At 43.4% G+C, this 17,777-nt stretch overlaps 1 protein-coding gene across 2 annotated transcripts in view; it reads left to right on the forward strand.

The window, feature by feature from the left end:
• The first annotated feature begins 5,167 nt into the window (after nt 1-5,167).
• Nucleotides 5,168-17,777, forward strand: part of HGSNAT (heparan-alpha-glucosaminide N-acetyltransferase) — a 47,508-nt gene continuing 34,898 nt past the window's right edge. The window contains exons 1-4 of one of the 2 annotated variants that reach the window (XM_027122975.1): nt 5,168-5,368; nt 12,481-12,596; nt 16,490-16,626; nt 16,844-16,965. In XM_027122975.1, the coding sequence (XP_026978776.1) occupies nt 5,266-5,368; nt 12,481-12,596; nt 16,490-16,626; nt 16,844-16,965 (478 nt within the window). In that variant the 5' untranslated portion in view covers nt 5,168-5,265. Of the gene's footprint in view, nt 5,369-7,226; nt 7,246-12,480; nt 12,597-16,489; nt 16,627-16,843; nt 16,966-17,777 lie in introns of those variants that run through there. The other variant, XM_027122977.1, reaches the window with a different exon arrangement.

The raw sequence follows: 17,777 nt of genomic DNA on the forward strand, positions 1-17,777 counted from the left end.
GAGAGAACAATAACAAAGTATAAAGAATAAAATAAAATTAGAAAAATAAAAGATTTTTTAGGAAAAATAAAAATATAAAAGGATCAACAACAATGAATCAACAAGGTAAAACAGGAAAATGTAAAAGAGGAAAAAAAAAAAGCGTTGGCTCTGGGGGTGGGGTTTAGGCGGGGGCTGGAACTTCGGCAGGGGCAGGGTTTTGGGTGGGGCGGGACCTAGGTGGGTTGGGGGTGACATTAGAGCATGGGCCGGGGCCTAGGCGGTGAAATGTTCAAGTGTGGGCAGGGCCTCTGCTTACGACCTGCGCAGAAGGGGAGCAGCAGCACGTGGAAAGGAGGGCCTCTGTTGTATGGGGTTCCTGAGTTTGGAGGTAGCCACCTGAGTGAGGGTGTGTGGGTGGGGTTTAGGCCCAGTGTGTTGGAGGGGGTCTCAGAGGGGGTCTCCGAGTGTAGACGTGGGGCCCCGGGTGGGGGCGTAGGGGTGGGGCTTGGGCTCTGCCCCGCAGGAGGGAGGCTCCGAGGGCAGAGGATTAGGCCCGGGAGCCCTACAGGTTCCCCAGTGCCTAAGAGGACAGGGAAAGCGCTGGCCCCGTTCCCTTCCGTTCCTCCATGCCCCTCTCCCAGGGCCTCCCCCATCGATGCTGGACCCCTAACTGTGGGTGGGTCCCGCTGGGTGTAGGAACTCCTCCCCTCCCCTAGCTGCCCCTCAGGGGTGCCCGTCCTGTAGGTCCGGCCTTTACTTTTGCTTCCCCTTTCGTCCCTCCCACTCCCTCAGGACCCATGCAGCTGGAGGGGGCCTCGGTGAGCAGAGGATCAGGCCGGGGATCTCAGCAGGTTCCTGGGGGCCCAGGTGGGCAGGGGAAACCTGTCCATGCTCCCTTTTGATCCTCTGCCCTCCCAATGGTCCCCCCATTTCCCCCTTCAGGCATGGGATCCCTTCCCCTCCCCCAGCCACCCCTCAGGTGGGCCAGTCCCATCCTGCCTCCACCTTTCCTCTCTCTTCACTTCCCCCAAGCCCCACATCCTACCCAGTTGGGGTCCCTCCCATCCCCTTAGGTGTCCGTTGTCCCCCTCCAGTGCCTGGTAGGTGCCCTAGTTGTGAGGAGACACAAATTTGACGTCCTCCTAGTCCGCCATCTTGACTCCGCCCCCTCTTTTGCCCATTGTTGAATCAAGTTGTTTGGTTTTTGTTGCTGTTGAGTAGGAGTTCTTCATATATTCTGTATACGAGTTCCTTATCAGATGTATGATTTGCAAATATCTTCTCATATTCTCTGAGTTGTCTTTTTACTTTATTGACAGTGTCTTTTAAAAAATTTTTTAAAATTTTGATGAAGTCCAACTTGACTATATTTTTCTTTTGTTAGTCATGCTTTTGAGTAACAAAGAATCCAAGGCCAAATCCAAGGTCATGAAGATGAACCCCTATGTTTTCTTCTAATAGTTTTTTAGTTTTGACTCTTACATTAAAGTACTGAGTTAATTTTTGCATATGGTGTAAAGTAAGTGTCCAGCTTCACTCTTTTGCTATATGCTATATATGCTATATGCCTATCCAGTTGTCTGAGAACAACTTGTTTAAATGTCTACGATTCTTTGTATTCCTTTGACCCCTCCACCCACTGCAGTCTGAACTTTGCTACTACTACTGCCCTGAAACTGCTGTCACCAGGTCACTAATGGCTAAATTTAATGTGCACTTTTCAGTCCTTTCCTTTTTGAAATCCCCCTTGACTGCTGTGGCTTCCCACCCCCAAGCTTTCTCCCACCCCTCTGGCTTCTTCCGCTCAGTCTCTGCCCACCCCACAGCTCCCGGTTTCTGTTTTCAGCCCTACACACACTACCTGGGTAATCTCATCCTCTTTCACAATTTCACTTGCCATATAAGTACTGATTTTCCCCAAATACTTAACTCTCCTTTTATATCAATGTTATTTGCAAATCATATATCTTATGTGTGATCGATATCCAGTATATATACAGAACTTCTACAACTCAGCAAAAGACCCACAAACCATCCAGTGAAATGAATAGACATTTCTCCAAAGAACATCTCAAATTCAACATTTCCAAAATAACTCTTCTCTGCTTCAAATTTGCTGCTTTGTGTGTGCTACATCTGTACATGGCATCCCATCCATGGTGATTTCCCAAGGGAGAAGCTCAATTTATATATAATAAAATGCAACCATTTAAAGTATTCATTTCAATGAGTTTTGATACATTTATATACTTGTGTCACCACCCCTACAGATAAAACAATGCATTTCTATCTCTTCTGGAATTTCCTATGTGCCCCATCCCATTCAATCCTTTCTCCACTGCTGGCCCCAGGCAATGACTCTCTGCTTTATTCTTAGAAAGATTAGAATTTCTTTTCCAGAGTTTCATGTAGTTGGAATCATGCAGTATGGTATATACCTTTTTGAGTCTGTCTTCTTTCATTCAGTGTAATGTTTATGAGATCCATCCATGTTTGTTGCTTATATATATTTTGTTAAATTTACTTACGTATTCATTTAAAAAACTTACTGTAAATGCTATTTTAAAAATTTCAATGTTCAATTTTGTTTATATCTAGGTTATAAAAATACAATCTATTTTTGTATATTGACTTTGAATTTCGTGACCTTGCTAAATTCACTTTAAGTTCTAGCAGCTTTTATTTTGTAGATTCCTTAGGATTTTACACATATATAATCATGTCATGTTTGAACAAAGCCAATTTATGTGCTTTTAATTTCTTTTTCTTGCCTTATTGCACTGACTGGGACCTCCAGGACAGTGTTGAGTAGAAGTGGTAAGGGCAGATATATTTGCCTTGTTCTTGATTCTAGGCAAAAAATATTGTCTTTCAAGTGTCATATTAGCTGTAAGTTTTTCATAGATGCCATTTATCAGATTGAGGAAGTTGCCTTCTATTCCTATTTTGTTGAGAGTTGAATAGATGTTGAATTTTGTCCAATTTTATTTCTGCATGTGTTTGTCACATTGGAATCATATGACCTGCTTTGGCCAGTGAATGCCAGTCACAGGCATCTCTCTGCTGGGCAGGAGCCAGTGTAGGATTTGCTACATCATTTCTCCACAGCTGCAGTCATGGTAGAATGAAGCACTGGACATGAATGTGAGCAAGACATGAGCTTTTGCTGAAATAAGCCACAGGACTGGGTGTCTGTTTATTGTGCATTATAGCTTAACAGAGAAGGTTCTTGCCCTCAGGACAAACTCTTTGCCTTCATGGATCTTACATTCTAGTGCAAGGGAAGCAGAAAAACAAACACACATTATAATGTCAGGTAGATATGAGTAGAATGAAAACCAAAGCAGATATAGCAGGACACAGGGATAGAGAATGTTTTAGTTTTAAATAGGGGTATTGGGGAAGAAGGTAACAGGTGAGCTGAGACCTGAATGAAGTGAGGGAGGGTCTGTGAGGTGTCAGGGGAAGAGTGTTCTAGGTAGAGGGACCAGCCATGCTCAGCCCTAAGACAGGAATTCCAGATTCTTCTGGGCACGGAGGTTTGTGACAGAGCTGAAAGAGCCATCCTCGAAGAGGAAGCAGAGAAGGGCACATCCACCCAAGGGGCCCTGTGGCCCATTCTGGTTTTGTGGGGACCAGAGAAGCTGTTGGACAGCAGATGTCTACTTGGCGATGGTCTTGTCATACTCCTTATACACCAGTGTCCCTCAACTCCTGGGATTTTGAACAGTGGGGCCGGGCAAGGAGGAAAAAAGGAGTCACTGAACTTCTTCCTGACCTTCAGGCACAGAGGTTTGTTTTCTCTGAGAAAACCCATGTGACTGACCTTTATTAGATAGTTCATGACCATGACTTTCCTGAAAGTTATCTCCACCGTAAAACTCAACAGCTTGCTACTGTCCTTAAGAAGAAGCCTAAACTCAACTCTATTGTCGAGCTCACCTCCTGTCTCCTCCTTCCCCTCACAGAATTCTGCTTCCGTCACACTGGGTCTCTTTCAGTTCCTGCACTGAGACGTGCTTTCTCTGAGCCTTCGCAAAGGCTGTTCCTTCTGTTAGGAACGCTCTTCCTCCCTTCTCCTGGCTCACATCCCTCAGGACTCAGTTTAAATGTCAATCCTCCTGGGAGGCTTCCCAGACTACCTTAGGTGCTTCCATCAAATGCTATCTTAGCGTCTTGTCCTTCTATGAACATAGCACTCATCACACTGTATTGTAGCTTTACAAAGTCATTCAATATACAGAGAAGTATAAAAAATAATATAGAGAGCACGCATAAATCTATCACCCTACCTAAGCAATAACTTTGGCTGAAGCCCACCGTGAAGCTGGACCTCAACATTGTGCCTCCTCCCTATTCCCAGCCACGGCTTAAATTCAGTGTTTAACTTTCCATATGTATCTTTATACTTTTATTACACATGCATGTAAGCCTAAACAACATACCTATTTTGCTTGGCTTTACACTTTATGTATGATATTACAAAGATATTTCTGCAACTTGCATTTCCCTCTCAGCCTTATTTTTGAGATTCATCCGTGTGGACACAGGTAAGTCTAGATCATTTCTACTGCTGTATGCATTACACCACAATTCATCCATTTTCTCCACTGATGGACATTTAGATCATTTACAGGTTCTTGCAGTTTCAAACCACTCTGCCTCAAGCATGACTGGATCTGCCCTTCATGCGTATGTTAGTTTTCCCGGGCGCAAAGCTAGGAGTGTAACCGCGGGGTCATCGTGCCTGCGAGCCTTTAACTTCATCCGGGACTGGCAACCAGCTCTTCCAAGTGGTAGTAACACACGGTGGCTTTTATGGCTTTTATGTCGCAACTCTCCCTCTGGATAGCAAACGCCTTGGGGGCTGGGACTCAGAACAGTGGACAGAGGACACTAACACCCGTTTGTATGGCGAATGGCTGGACGCAGGGATTCAGCGTAATGTCGCTCAGCGGGTGGTGAGGGACCGCGGAGCGGCGGCTCGGGGCCTGCGGGGCCCTCTCTTCCCGACGCGACGCGTCTCTCCTCAGGAAAAAAAAAAAAAAAAAAAAAAAACCAAAAAAAGCAAAACCCTGCGCAGCGGCTCCTGGCGCGGTGAGCTCCCCTCCCCCGGAAGATCCGCCCCCGCCCCGCCCCCGCGGTGGCTCGCGCCCCGCCCCCGGGGCCGAGCGCCGGGCGATGACGGGCTCGCGGCCGTGTGCGGCCGAGCAGCGCGGGTCCCGGGAGCGCGGCGGCGGCGGCGGCGGCGGCGGCGGCGGCGGCGCGGGGGCGGTGGGCGGCATGAGCGGGACGGGGGCCGCGGGTCGGGCGCTGGCCGCGCTGCTGCTGGCCGCGTCCGTGCTGAGCGCCGCGCTGCTGGCCCCCGGCAGCTCCCCGACGCCAGGTGAGTGCGCGCTCCGGCCGGGCCCGCGGGGCGGTGACTGTCCCCTCCCCGGGGCGGCGCGCGGGACAGCTCGGGAGGAGCAGCGCCCGGAACTCGCGTGTCGTTTCCGCCGCGCTGTCGTGGCGGGGCCGGGGCTCGTGCACGGAGGCCGACCCGCGGGAGGACGCAGGAGGGCGGGAGTGGCGCTCCTCGGGCTTATGGAGTGCCTTTGACCCGGAGACCTGTCGCCCCCTAATGCAAAGCTGATCGGAGCCGGGCCGGCGCCCCGCTCCGTCCGCCGCACGGAGGGGTTGCGGGGGACCCGCCGGAGCCGCGGCCCGAGCGCGCAGCTCCGTGCGCGGCGGGACGGAGAGGCCGGCTCGGCTGTGCTGGGCTCCGGGGCCACCGCGGCCCGGGCCGGGGGCGCAGCGGGAGCGCGCGGGAGGCGGCGGGCGCGGGAGCTGGCGGCCGAGGCGCGGGGTCGGATCTCGAGCGAGCCTCCCCGGCCCGCTGGGCGGTTCCGCTTCTATGATGACGGGCGGAGCGCCGGGGCTGCGGTCTGCAGGGGCGCCCCGGGCGAGGTCGGCGGCCTGGGAGGGCTCGGGGGGATCGGTGCTCATGTCCGGCAGGGAGGAGAGGAGAGGTGAACCTCGGCTCAGCGAGCGTTTCCCCAGCTTGCCTGGTCTCCGAGCTCGCCAGGGAAGTGGAAAAAAAGAGGCAAATTCCTGGGCCTCTCGCTAGACCCCTTGGACGAGGACCCAGGGCCCTAGAAGATCTCAGTCCCATGCCCCTCCCCAGGGGATGCTGTGGTCGAAGGTCAGCCCTTGGGATCAGCCAAGGGCAGCAAACCCGGTTCGGTCAGTGTTGGGGAAGGTCTCCTTACCACCTGGGTAGCTGGGGACCACTTGCCTCTGCTCCCTTCATCCCATCATCTTTGTATCAGAACGCGGGGGTTTTGGTGTCAGCGTGTGTGGTTCAAACTGCCGCTCCTCCTCAATCAAAATGTTGTAGGGAGAAGACAAAATCAATTTTGAAAAAGCATCTTAGCTGATTACGTTTAATACAGTGTCTCCCCCGCCCCCGAGCTCAGTCTCGTCACTCCCTCCCTTTTATAATCGAGCAACGGACCTCAAGGGGTTACATAATCTGCCCTGTCACAACTTGTCAGAGACTGAACCCGTACAACGCTCTATTTTTGTGCTTTAGCATCAGTTAATACCGATAATTATTGTAGGAAAAAGGTAAGTTTCTAAGCAGTGATTCTGTGTAGTGAGGGAGAGCGTACTAGTAGCGTTCTGAAGCCATCCACTCCCGAACCTTCACAGAGCAGTGTTGCCAGGTCAGCCAGGCTTTTAGTGCCACCTGGAGGCCAACTTTGGGCGGGACAGATTCCTACTAAGAACTCCACCTTTATATGATTTGTGGACTCAAGTTTACTTGAAAAGAAAAGAAAAAAATTAAGTAGACTATGTCTTTTCAGATATGCTCAGCAAAGACACTTACGAGCAGGGAGCTAGAACCAGAAATTAAGTATTTGGAAATGAAGTAAAAGCCTAATATGCGAGCAGTACAGTTACTTGGGCACTATTGAAACGTGACTTTGTTTGGTTTATTTCCTCACCAAGACATTGTAGACAGGAAGAGGGAATTGTCTGTTGTATGTAATGCTCCTTGAGGCTGCCCTGGTATTTCTTTTTTTAAAAAATATTTATTTGCTTATTTGGTTGCGCAGGGCGAGTTGCGGCAGGCGGGCTCCTTAGTTGTGGCATGCAAACTCTTAGTTGCAGCATGCATGTGGGATCTAGTTCCCTGACCAGGGATCGAACCCTGGGCCCCCTGCATTGGGAGCGCAGAGTCTTAACCACTGCACCACGAGGGAAGTCCCTGCCCTGGTATTTGTAAGTTCAGCTGTTGGCAGCTTTTTCTAGAAACTGAGCATCAGTTTCAATTTCGGTGTCATATTGGATGGCTTAGGAATTTCGTCCTTTGTGTTTGTGTGTGTGTGTGTGAGTGTGTGAGTGATACAGACTACACACTCATTGGGTTTTTAAAAAATTTATTGTATTGAACTATAGCTGATTTATAATGTGTTAATTTCTGCTGTATGGCCAAATGCTTCAGTTATACATATATATACATTCTTTTTCATATTCTTTTCCATTGTGGTTTATCACAGGATACTGAATATAGCTCTATAGTAGGACCTTGTTGCTTATCCATTCTATATATAATAGTTTGCATCTGCTAATCCCACAGACTCATTGGTTTTTTTAAAAAATGCTCAAATAATGCAAAAAGGTACAAAGATGTCAGAATCCCCTGGCCTTACACTCACAGTCTGTTGCTGCTGTTTTGAGGAGGATAAGTGTTGATGAGGGTGTGGAGAAAAGGGAACCCTCCTACACTGTTGGTGGGAATGTAAATTGGTGCAGCCACTATGGAGCACAGTTTGGAGGTTCCTCAAAAAACTAAAAATAGAAGTGCCATATGATCCAGCAATTCCACTCCTGGGTATGTAACTGAAGAAAATGAACACATTAATTCAAAAAGATACGTGCACCCAGTGTTCATAGCAGCATTGTTTACAATAGCCAAGATATGGAAGCAACCTAAGTGTCCATCAACAGATGAATGGATAAAGATGTGGTACATATATACAATGGAATATTACTCAGCCATAAAAAAGAATGAATGAAATAATGCCAGTTGCAGCAACATGGATATGAGGGTATTATACTAAGTGAAATAAGTCAGAGAAGGGCAAATACTGTATGTTGTAATTTATATGTGGAATCTAAAAATAAAATGAATGAATATAACAAAACAGAAATAGACTCACAGATATAGAGAACAAACTAGTGGTTACCAGTGGGGAAAGGAAAGGGAGAGGAGCAAGAACGAGGGTAGAGGATTAAGAGCTACAAACTGCCATGTATAAAGTAAACTACAAGGATATATTGTATAGCATGAGGGATATGGCCAATATTTTATAGTAACTTTAAATGGAGTATAATCTATAAAAATTTTGAATCACTATGTAGTACACCTGAAACTAATATATTGTAAATCAGCTATACCTCAATTTAAAAAATACAAAAAATAAATCATACTGGTTGGGCAGAGATTCTGATTTAATAGGTCTGGGGTGGAGCCAGGGCATTGGTATTTTTTTGTTTTGTTTTGTTTTTAAATTATGTATTAATTAATTTATTTATGTTATTATTTTATTTATTTATTTATATTTTATTTTTGGCCGCGTTGGGTCTTTGTTGCTGCATGCGGGCTTTCTCTAGTTGCAACGAGCGGGGGTTACTCTTCATTGCAATGTGTGGGCTTCTCATTGCAGTGGCTTCTCTTGTTGTGGAGCATGGGCTCTAGGCACATGGGCTTCAGTAGCTGTGGCATGTGGGCTCAGTAGTTGTGGCTCCTGGGCTCTAGAGCGCAGACTCAGCAGTTGTGGCACACGGACTTAGTTGCTCCGTGGCATGTGGTATCTTCCTGGACCAGGGCTCGAACCCATGTCCCCTGCATTGGCAGGCGGATTCTTAACCACTGCACCACCAGGGAAGTCTGGTTTTGTGTTTTTTTTAGCTTGCCAGGTAATTCTGATGTTCAGCTAGCATTAACCCTTCATACAACCTTATATAAAATAATATTGATGACAATTAAGAGCCTTCAAAGTCTGAAATTCTCATGGAAAAATTAAGCATGAAACAAGAACCGTATTCCACCCACCACTGAAGACTCATAGAAGTATGAATAAAAACAGTAGTTACTACAGCTCTGAAGGGATGATGCTGTATAGAACAATTACGGAGGAAAAGGTCAACAGCTAGTGACTATAAATTTGCAAATGGAAGCTCTCAAACCTGAACAAGGGAAATGAAAAAGAGAAATACTTGAAAACATTATGACAAGTATGACAAAGGATTTAATATCACAGGGGCTAAGTGGTTAAATAAACATTCCAACAATTCACAGGAAAGGAAAGTACTGATAGTCAACATTTGGAAAACATGTTCGAACTTGCTAATTGTCAGTTCAGAACTAAAATAATAAGGAAATTATATTTTCTATACTTCGGGCTAAAACGCAAGGGAAAAAATTAAACTGGCCCAGCTGCTAGGGGACAGATCTGCTTAGTCTCAGGAGACTGGGAGCATAGAGGTTAGGTGCTGGCCAGACTGGTGAGTCAGTCTGGTGGGTGACCTCTCCAGGCCTTCCATACCTCATCCGGAGGCTGGAGACACCAGCAGCTGTTTCACGAGGCTGTTGGGACCTGGAGCACAGTAAGTGTGTCGTTTTTGGTGTCACCTGGGAGCCGATGAACACCACAGTTGTCTTTATAAACCGGCACAGCTAAATTGGGAGAGGAATTTGGCTAAACATATCAAAAACTATTTAAAAAGCTATTTTTGATTGAAAATTTCACTCCTGGAAGTTCATTCTTAAGGAACTATGTTGAAAGAAGAGCATGTTGATTTTCAGGTGTCTATAGCGCCATTTTTATATAGGATATAGCATCATTTCTTATAATTGGAAAAAAGGGGAATGGGGAAAAATTGGAAATAAGGTTAAATGAAAAGAGAAGAAACAACTTTTCAAAATATTTAACCACATGTTCCTGATTCTGACGAAGCCCCTCTTGTCCCCTGCATTGGTTGGATGTGGCCCAGGTCATTATAATCATCATTTGTTGAACACTTACTTTGTTTGAGGTTCTCTGTCAAGCACTTTGCTAGTGTTATCAATTTTAGCCTCCCCAGCAATCCTCCGAAGCACACACTGTTATGACCCCTAATTTATTGATGAGGATGCTGAGGCAGGGTGGGGTCCAGATTCAAGTTGGCCCAACATGGAGTCCACACACTTAACCCACCATGTTATACTCCTGGTCTCAAACGCTGCTTCTGCTGGCTGCTCGCCATAGGGCGACCAACAGAAAAAGTGATTGATAAAGCTTTGTTTAGCCTGGAAGGGAAAAAAAGCCTCAGTAGATTATTAAAAGTTATATACTCTGTGTTTTGTCTTCACTGAGAGCTAAATAAGGGTAAATTAGGATGAACGCTAAAAATGAGGGATTTAGGCTGGCTGCAGTGAAGAATTTTCTGAATTAACCAGATGAGGTACTGGGGAGCCCTGAATTAAGCTTTCATATTACAAAATAAAAGAGGCTAGATTATTACCTTTCTGGTTGTGTTATTAAATAGTTTTCCTTAACCCTTACACTGTTGGTGGGAATGTAAATTGTTACAACCACTGTGGAGAACAGTATGGAGGTTCCTTAAAAAACTAAAAATAGAGCTACCATATGATCCAGCAATCCCACTCCTGGGCATATATCTGGAAAAAAACATAATTTGAAAAGACACATGCACCCCAATGTTCATTGCAGCACTATTTACAATAGCCAGGACATGGAAGCAACCTAAATGTCCATCAACAGAGGAATGGATAAAGAAGATGTGGTACATATATACAGTGGAGTATTACTCAGCCATAAAAAAGAATGAAATAATGCCATTTGCATCAACATGGATGCAGCTAGAGATTATCATACTAAGTGAAGTAAGTCAGACAAAGACAAATATCATATGATATCACTTATATGTGGAATCTAAAAATAAATGATACAAATGAACTTATTTACAAAACAGAAATAGACTCACAAACTTTGAAAACAAACTTATGGTTACCAAAGGGGAAATGTGTGTGGGGAGGAATAAATTAGGAGTTTGGGATTAACATATATGCACTACTATATATATGTATATATAATAGATAATTAACAAGGCCCTACTGTGTAGCACAGGGGACTCAGTATTCTGTAATAGGCTACATGGGAAAAGAATCTGGAAAAGAATGGATATATGGGGACTTCCCTGGTGGCGCAGTGGATAAGACTCTGTGCTCCCAATGCAGGGGGCCTGGGTTCGATCCCTGGTCAGGGAACTAGATCCCACATGCATGCCGCAAGTAAGAGTTCACATGCCACAACTAAGGAGCCCACCTGCCGCAACTGAGGAGCCCACGTGCTGCAACTAAGGAGCTGGCGAGCTGCAACTAAGGAGGCCGCCTGCCACAACTAAGACCCGGTGCAACCAAATAAATAAATTAATTAAAAAAATAAAGACTGGATATATGTATATGTATAATGGAATCGCTTTGCTCTACATCTGAAACTAACACGACATTGTAAATCAACTAGACTCCAGTATAAAATTAAAAATTAAAGAAAGTTTCCCTTTTTTTCTTTTGCCTAGAAGCTAGATGGTGATTTCTCTTTCATATAATATAACAGATATAAATGGCCTAGTTGATCTGGATGAAACACTTTGCTTTAACTTTAGCCAATAATAGTTCACTGTTTTCCTACCAAATTGGCAGACTGAAAGGTAGAAGATGCATCATCCTTATGGTACCCTGAGAGCATCTGGTAAAGTGATGAGCTCTAAGCCCAGGGAATATGGAGCAGTGGCTCTTTCTGCCTTTCAGACTTACCCTCTCTCCTTCCCCGCCTCATGTCTGCCATGGAAACCAGGAGATGCAGAACTCCAAACAAAAGTGACATCAGGCAGAGCTTCTCGGACTGTAAAGGGCGTGCAGATCCCCCAGGAACACTGCTGCTCTGCGTGTCCTGACTCCCTAGTCTGGGGTCCTGCAGGTCTTAAGAGCTGCCCATCCCAGCTCAGAGCTGAGTGATGTGGGCCAGGAAAGTTGGAGCTTCGGAATCACGCAGATTGGGTTCATGTCAGTGATTTTACTGAAAACCTCTGTGGCCATGGGCAGTTATGTAATTTTTGTGGGCCTTAATTTCTTCATCCGTAGGATGGAGAAAATACCTAGCTCATGAGGTTGTTATATTATCAAATAGAAGTTGCACGGAAACAACTAAACTTGGTGTTGATTGAATCCTTGTTTGTAGTAGAGGCATGTGTGTGGAAGGGAACTGGATGTGTGTGTGCACGTGCACATCCGTGTGGACACGGCATGAGGGACGAGAGACCCCAGGCGTTTGAGAAGCGCTCCTGAGAAGCCACTTTCCACTCTGATGCACTTTGTGTCTGACACATCTTTCAGGTGCCTAGTTTTTCTTTTTCTTTTTTTTTTTTTTTTTTTCTAATTCTTACCAGACTTAGGGAAAAAAAGGCACTTGGAGCTGAAGATGGACCAGGCTTTGCTGCTCATCCATAATGAACTGCCTGGGACAAACCTGACCATCTACTGGAATTTCGATCGCTGTTATCATGTAGGTGCTGCGTGCTTGCTCACAGTTGTGTTTGCTTTGGGGCTGGTTTGATATGGCCCCAGTGCTGTCAGACCTGAAGCCCTTCACATGTTAGCCTCAGCTTTACAGGTGAGGAAACAAACAGGCTAGACAAAGACTCAGAAGAAATTCCATCACGGAGGATGCCTAGCAATGGGCAGCATCCCTTTTTTATTGTTTCCCTGCCCATCTTTTTCAAACCAGTTTCTGTGATGAGCAAAATTGATAGACATGGTTTTTTTGTTTTTCGTTTTTTTTTTAATGTGACAAGCATTCTTTCATTCCACAATAAGAGCATAAACCAGATCCGGGCCACTTGCTCATTTCTGCCACCTCTTATAGCCTGTACCCTCAGAGCCATTAATCAAGGGGCCTAGAGTGTGACAGGGCAGCCACACCACTGGTTTCAAGTTGCAGAGGGGTGATGCACTAGGATGGGGTCTCAGCAGGGTATTCACACTCCCTTTTGGAGTCCATTCAATTGGATCCCTTGTGAAGCCTGAAGTGATAGACGTGTTTTGGCTCCTCTGCCCACTGCATAACCCTCCTGCTGGACCAGAGAAGGAAGGAGTGAGACACGGCGGGGGTGGGGGGGGGGGGGGGGGGGGGGGGGGGCGGTGAGGGCCACTGGATGCTTACGCTGAGGCCCTTCTGATGATAAAGGATTTTATCTGAAGGTGTTGCTCCTATGCTAGACCTTGTTGCTTTTTAAGGACAGGGCTATTCTTCCATGTAAAATGAAATAGTCTTTACTTCCAGATTGAGAGCTTCAATGTACCACCTTCAGAGGAGGAATTTTAATGGATAGTGACCTATTTAGTGTAAATAGCTTTTTAAGAAAGAAAACAAATTTTAAAAGTCCCCAGTGTGGGTATCAGCTAGAAGATGATGGAGCAGTACATGACACCTCCTGTAAAGTTAAGTGAAACACAGAACATTGGTAATATTAAAAAGGTAGGTCAAGACCAAGAAAAGGCTTATCACAAGAGGGACTAAAAGGACCTTAAATTAAGTAGAAAAAAATCAATAACTTCAAAAATATCTGTAATGTATTTAACAAAACATCAATCATGTGTTGTCAAACGAGACTAAACACAAACGGCAGAGATTATACTTTCTGCAATTTCCTACCTCTGCATAACAGAAAAATACTAATAGGAGAGAGAATACAGCCGTAAATGTCATAGAAAAATCTTTGACCTGGCCAAAGCAATTCTTATGAAAATTTGTGTCTAAATGTTTCTAACAGTAAAGATAATGTTAATACAAGTTGTCGCTGCTGTTTACTGAGGGCCTGCTCTGTTTTAGATACATTATATCTCATTTAATCCTCACAGCAATCCAGGAAATACCTGGATTCTGCAGATGGTGATGCTGAGATTAAGAGCGGGAAAGTGACTTTATCCCAGGTCCCCCCGCTGTCACGTGGCAGCGCTGGGATCCTCACCCCTCAGTCTAGCTTCAGAGTGTGTCCGCTTTCCTTTCTGGATCCTGCTTTATGTTAATCAGGAAAAAAAGGGGAAAAGAAAAGCTACTGAGTAAGGATCTCAAGGTCTTGGAAAGCAGTGTCATCATCCAAACAAGAAAAAAGGAAGCAATAAAAACAGTAACTATGGAAACTGCAAAATGAGAAAAAAACTGGGAATAAGAATGAGCCAAGAGATGGTTTTCTAAAATAAAAGTCACACATACTCTGTAATGGCCTATATGGGAAAAGAACCTAAACAAAGAAAAAGAGTGGATATATGTATACATGTAACTGATTCACTTTGCTGTACACCTGAAACTATAACACAGCATTGTAAATCAACAATACTCCAATAAAAATTTGAAAAATTAAAAAATAAATAAAAGTCACACAATTGATAAATTATTGATACATTTAAGGGAACAATGGAAATTAGCAATTATATTTCAACAGAAATTGAAATAATTATGGTCCAATGAACAGTTAAGACTGATCAATTTAAAGTACAAAAATTGATTGATTTCCTTCAAAAAATATAATATGAAGATTGATTCAAGAAATTGAGGATATAAATAGATCAGCAACTGATTAAGAATCTGGAGAGTTGTAATGAATTTCTCTACCTAAAAATAGGTCATTTTCTCCTGCATTTTCAAATAATAAATAATTCTTAATCTATATAAACTGACCCTAAATATAACAACAATAAAAAAAATGATATCTTGGTATCTGATTCATTCTGCAGGGTGTTGATCTTAAAATCTAGCCAAGACATGACAGAAAATGCAGGTCAATCTTTCTAATTAATGTGGGTGTAAAAATCTTAAATAAATTATCAGGTAGAATAAGTTGGCATATTGAGAGATTTATGATGACTTATATTTTCATCTTGAGGAATCTATAAGAGGTCATATATATGGACAATGATAAAATTTTAATGGGAAAATTATAGGCTAAATGGAGAAATAGCCAATGCACGCTGATGTGACACCTAAACGTAGGAAAAATGGCAATACTTCCCAAATTAGTTTATACATTCAACACAATTGCTTGTGGATACTTTATAGAAGCTGCATAAAAATAATTCCAAAATGTCTATGAAAAAGTAAGTGTGCAAGAGAATCAGAGGATGGCCCAAAAGGAGAACGGATGGTACGGAGACTTGCTGTACCGGATAAGAAGTATCGCAGAGCACGGTCGTGAATGTAGCCAAAAAAGATAAATGAAGACCAACGGGCCAAACGAAGTATAAGAAGTAGAATCTAATTTACGTAAGAATTTAACAGCTAAAACCATGGGAAAGGTATTTAGAATTATGGGATACCATCTATCAAATACCCCAAGTGGATTCAAGTAAAAAAAAACAAAACCCACAAATTTAACAAATACTAAAAAATGCAGAATACATTGTTAAACTCATGAAGCCATAGAAGAAATAACAAACCAGAGTAGTGTGACTCTGTAAAACTTTAAAAACAACAACATAATAAGATGAAAGCACTAGAGTGGAGAAGCGTTTGAGAGAGTTAGAAGTTTCATGTTGCAGTGTACGAGGACAGATTTCTAAGATTCTGTTTGAGGGAATTGAGTGTCTACCAGGTGGTTCACACCATAAGGAACATAAAAGAGCAAAAGAAAATTGAATTATTTAATCTACTTCTAATTTAAAATGTAATCTTAATGCTGTGGTATCATAAACACCTAGTACCTGAACAAAAGGAAGAATGATATGAAGTCCTGGTAAGGCTGATGAGAAATAAATCTATTGTAATTTTTCTTATGTGAGTGCTATTTGGCCACGTGTAACAAGAACCATTAAAATGATTATTTTTTTAATCCAGTAATCTCAGTTTTGGAAATTTGTCTTAGGGAAAGAGTTTAAAGGAATAAGAACATCATGTGTAGATCTTTTAAAACAATATAATTTATATAAATTATAAATATAAGTAGATTTATATTATTATATATCATATAATTAAATTATATATCTTCCAAAGCAATATAATTTATATAAGTTATATACAAAAAGATAAAACGAGCTTTGAAAGCACCCTAAGTATTCATAGCGATAGTATTTGATGGAATATAATGCAACCATTAAAAATTATAAATATGCAAATTAGGTAGAATCATGGAAGTTTATTTGTTAAATAATATTAAGTAAAACCATAGAATGCAAGATTAAAGGGATGCTGTATTTGTTAATTATGTGAAGAATGTACCTATGAACAAAGATTATGTAGTTCCATAGCAACACCTAGTTATGTAGGCAAATTTTACCTAAATTATTGAAGTGTAAAAGTTTTCTATAAGCATGAAGGAAAAGTTATCTCAGGTCTTCAGTTGGATACCCAGCAACCACAGACTGTCAAACCCCTAACACCTGGCCTGTGCTTGGATCGTGTAGTGCCTGCTCCAGGTCCTGGTTGACGTCTCCCAGAGCAGGAAACCCGGGGAGCCCAGCATTGAGGCTGTGGCTGTGAGCACCCAGCATGGATCCATCCTGCAGCTTAATGACACTGCGGAGGAGAAGCAAGTTTGTAGGTTCGTACCTGCTATGATGTGACCTACTGACACCTGTACTTTCTCTCTACTATTTTTTTCCTGTTTGGTTTTTAGCTTCTTCTCTCAAAGTATCTTTCTGTGTCTTCCCTGATCTGCACCCAGGAATGCCTGTCACTCTGCCTGGGTGACATTACCAACATCCAACTGCTTATTTCCTAACCTAATGATGTTTCTTCATTTTCCGTAATCTTTGTAGGCTGGAATACAAATTTGGGGAATTTGGAAACTATTCTCTCTTGGTAAAGCACACCCACGATGGAGTCAATGAAATTGCATGTGACCTGGTCGTTAATGAGAAGCCAGTTGACAGTAACCTTCGTACGTACATGCTCTTGATTGATTTTTATTTTTTAAAAATATTTATTTATTTATTTATTTGGCTGCTCCAGGTCTTAGTTGTAGCACGCAGGCTCCTTAGTTGCAGCATGCATGTGGGATCTAGTTCTCTGACCAGGGATCAAACCTGGGCCCCCTGCACTGGGAGCACAGAGTCTCAACCACTGGACCACCAGGGAAGTCCCTCTTGGTAAATTTGCATTTTCAACGGTTTTACTTTTTGAGTACTGTTTGCGACATTTCGGGTAATTTAAATCCTGGATTATAGGTTGTCTGTCTCAGTTATGGCATATTTATAATATATTTATTGTGTCATTGGTGTAGACTAAGAAAATTATGTGACATACAAAAAATTATTTGATGTATCAACATATTCTCATAGTTTTTATTTACTGTATTATGAAGTATAAATAAGCCAAAAAAATTAATGCAGTGGAAAGAAACTAGAAATAAGACAGTTGGCTGTCAGGTGTCTTTCTTTGTTTTAGGATTTAGGGTACAGTGTTTCCTGTATGTGTCTCTGACTGTCCAGAGGTCCCCTTGGGTTCAGGAGGGATCGTTCGTTCTCTAATAACTCCACTGGAGAAAATTTGTCCCTCCAAGCCCCCAGTAGATAGTATCAGGAATCCCTGGGGCTGTTCCAACAATAAGTACTGTACACAGTGACGCTGTTGAAGACTGTCAGAAGAACACTGGTTAGAGCCAATGTGAAAGAGTCAACGCGGGATGATTTAATCATTAAAAGAATAATGAATGTAATTGACGGAAACACGTTGCACATACAAAAACCAGTG

The sequence above is a fragment of the Aethalodelphis obliquidens genome, unplaced genomic scaffold (assembly GCF_003676395.1).
Source record: "Aethalodelphis obliquidens isolate GAN/ISIS:26980383/991018 unplaced genomic scaffold, ASM367639v1 scaffold25, whole genome shotgun sequence".
Lineage (NCBI taxonomy): Eukaryota > Metazoa > Chordata > Mammalia > Artiodactyla > Delphinidae > Aethalodelphis > Aethalodelphis obliquidens.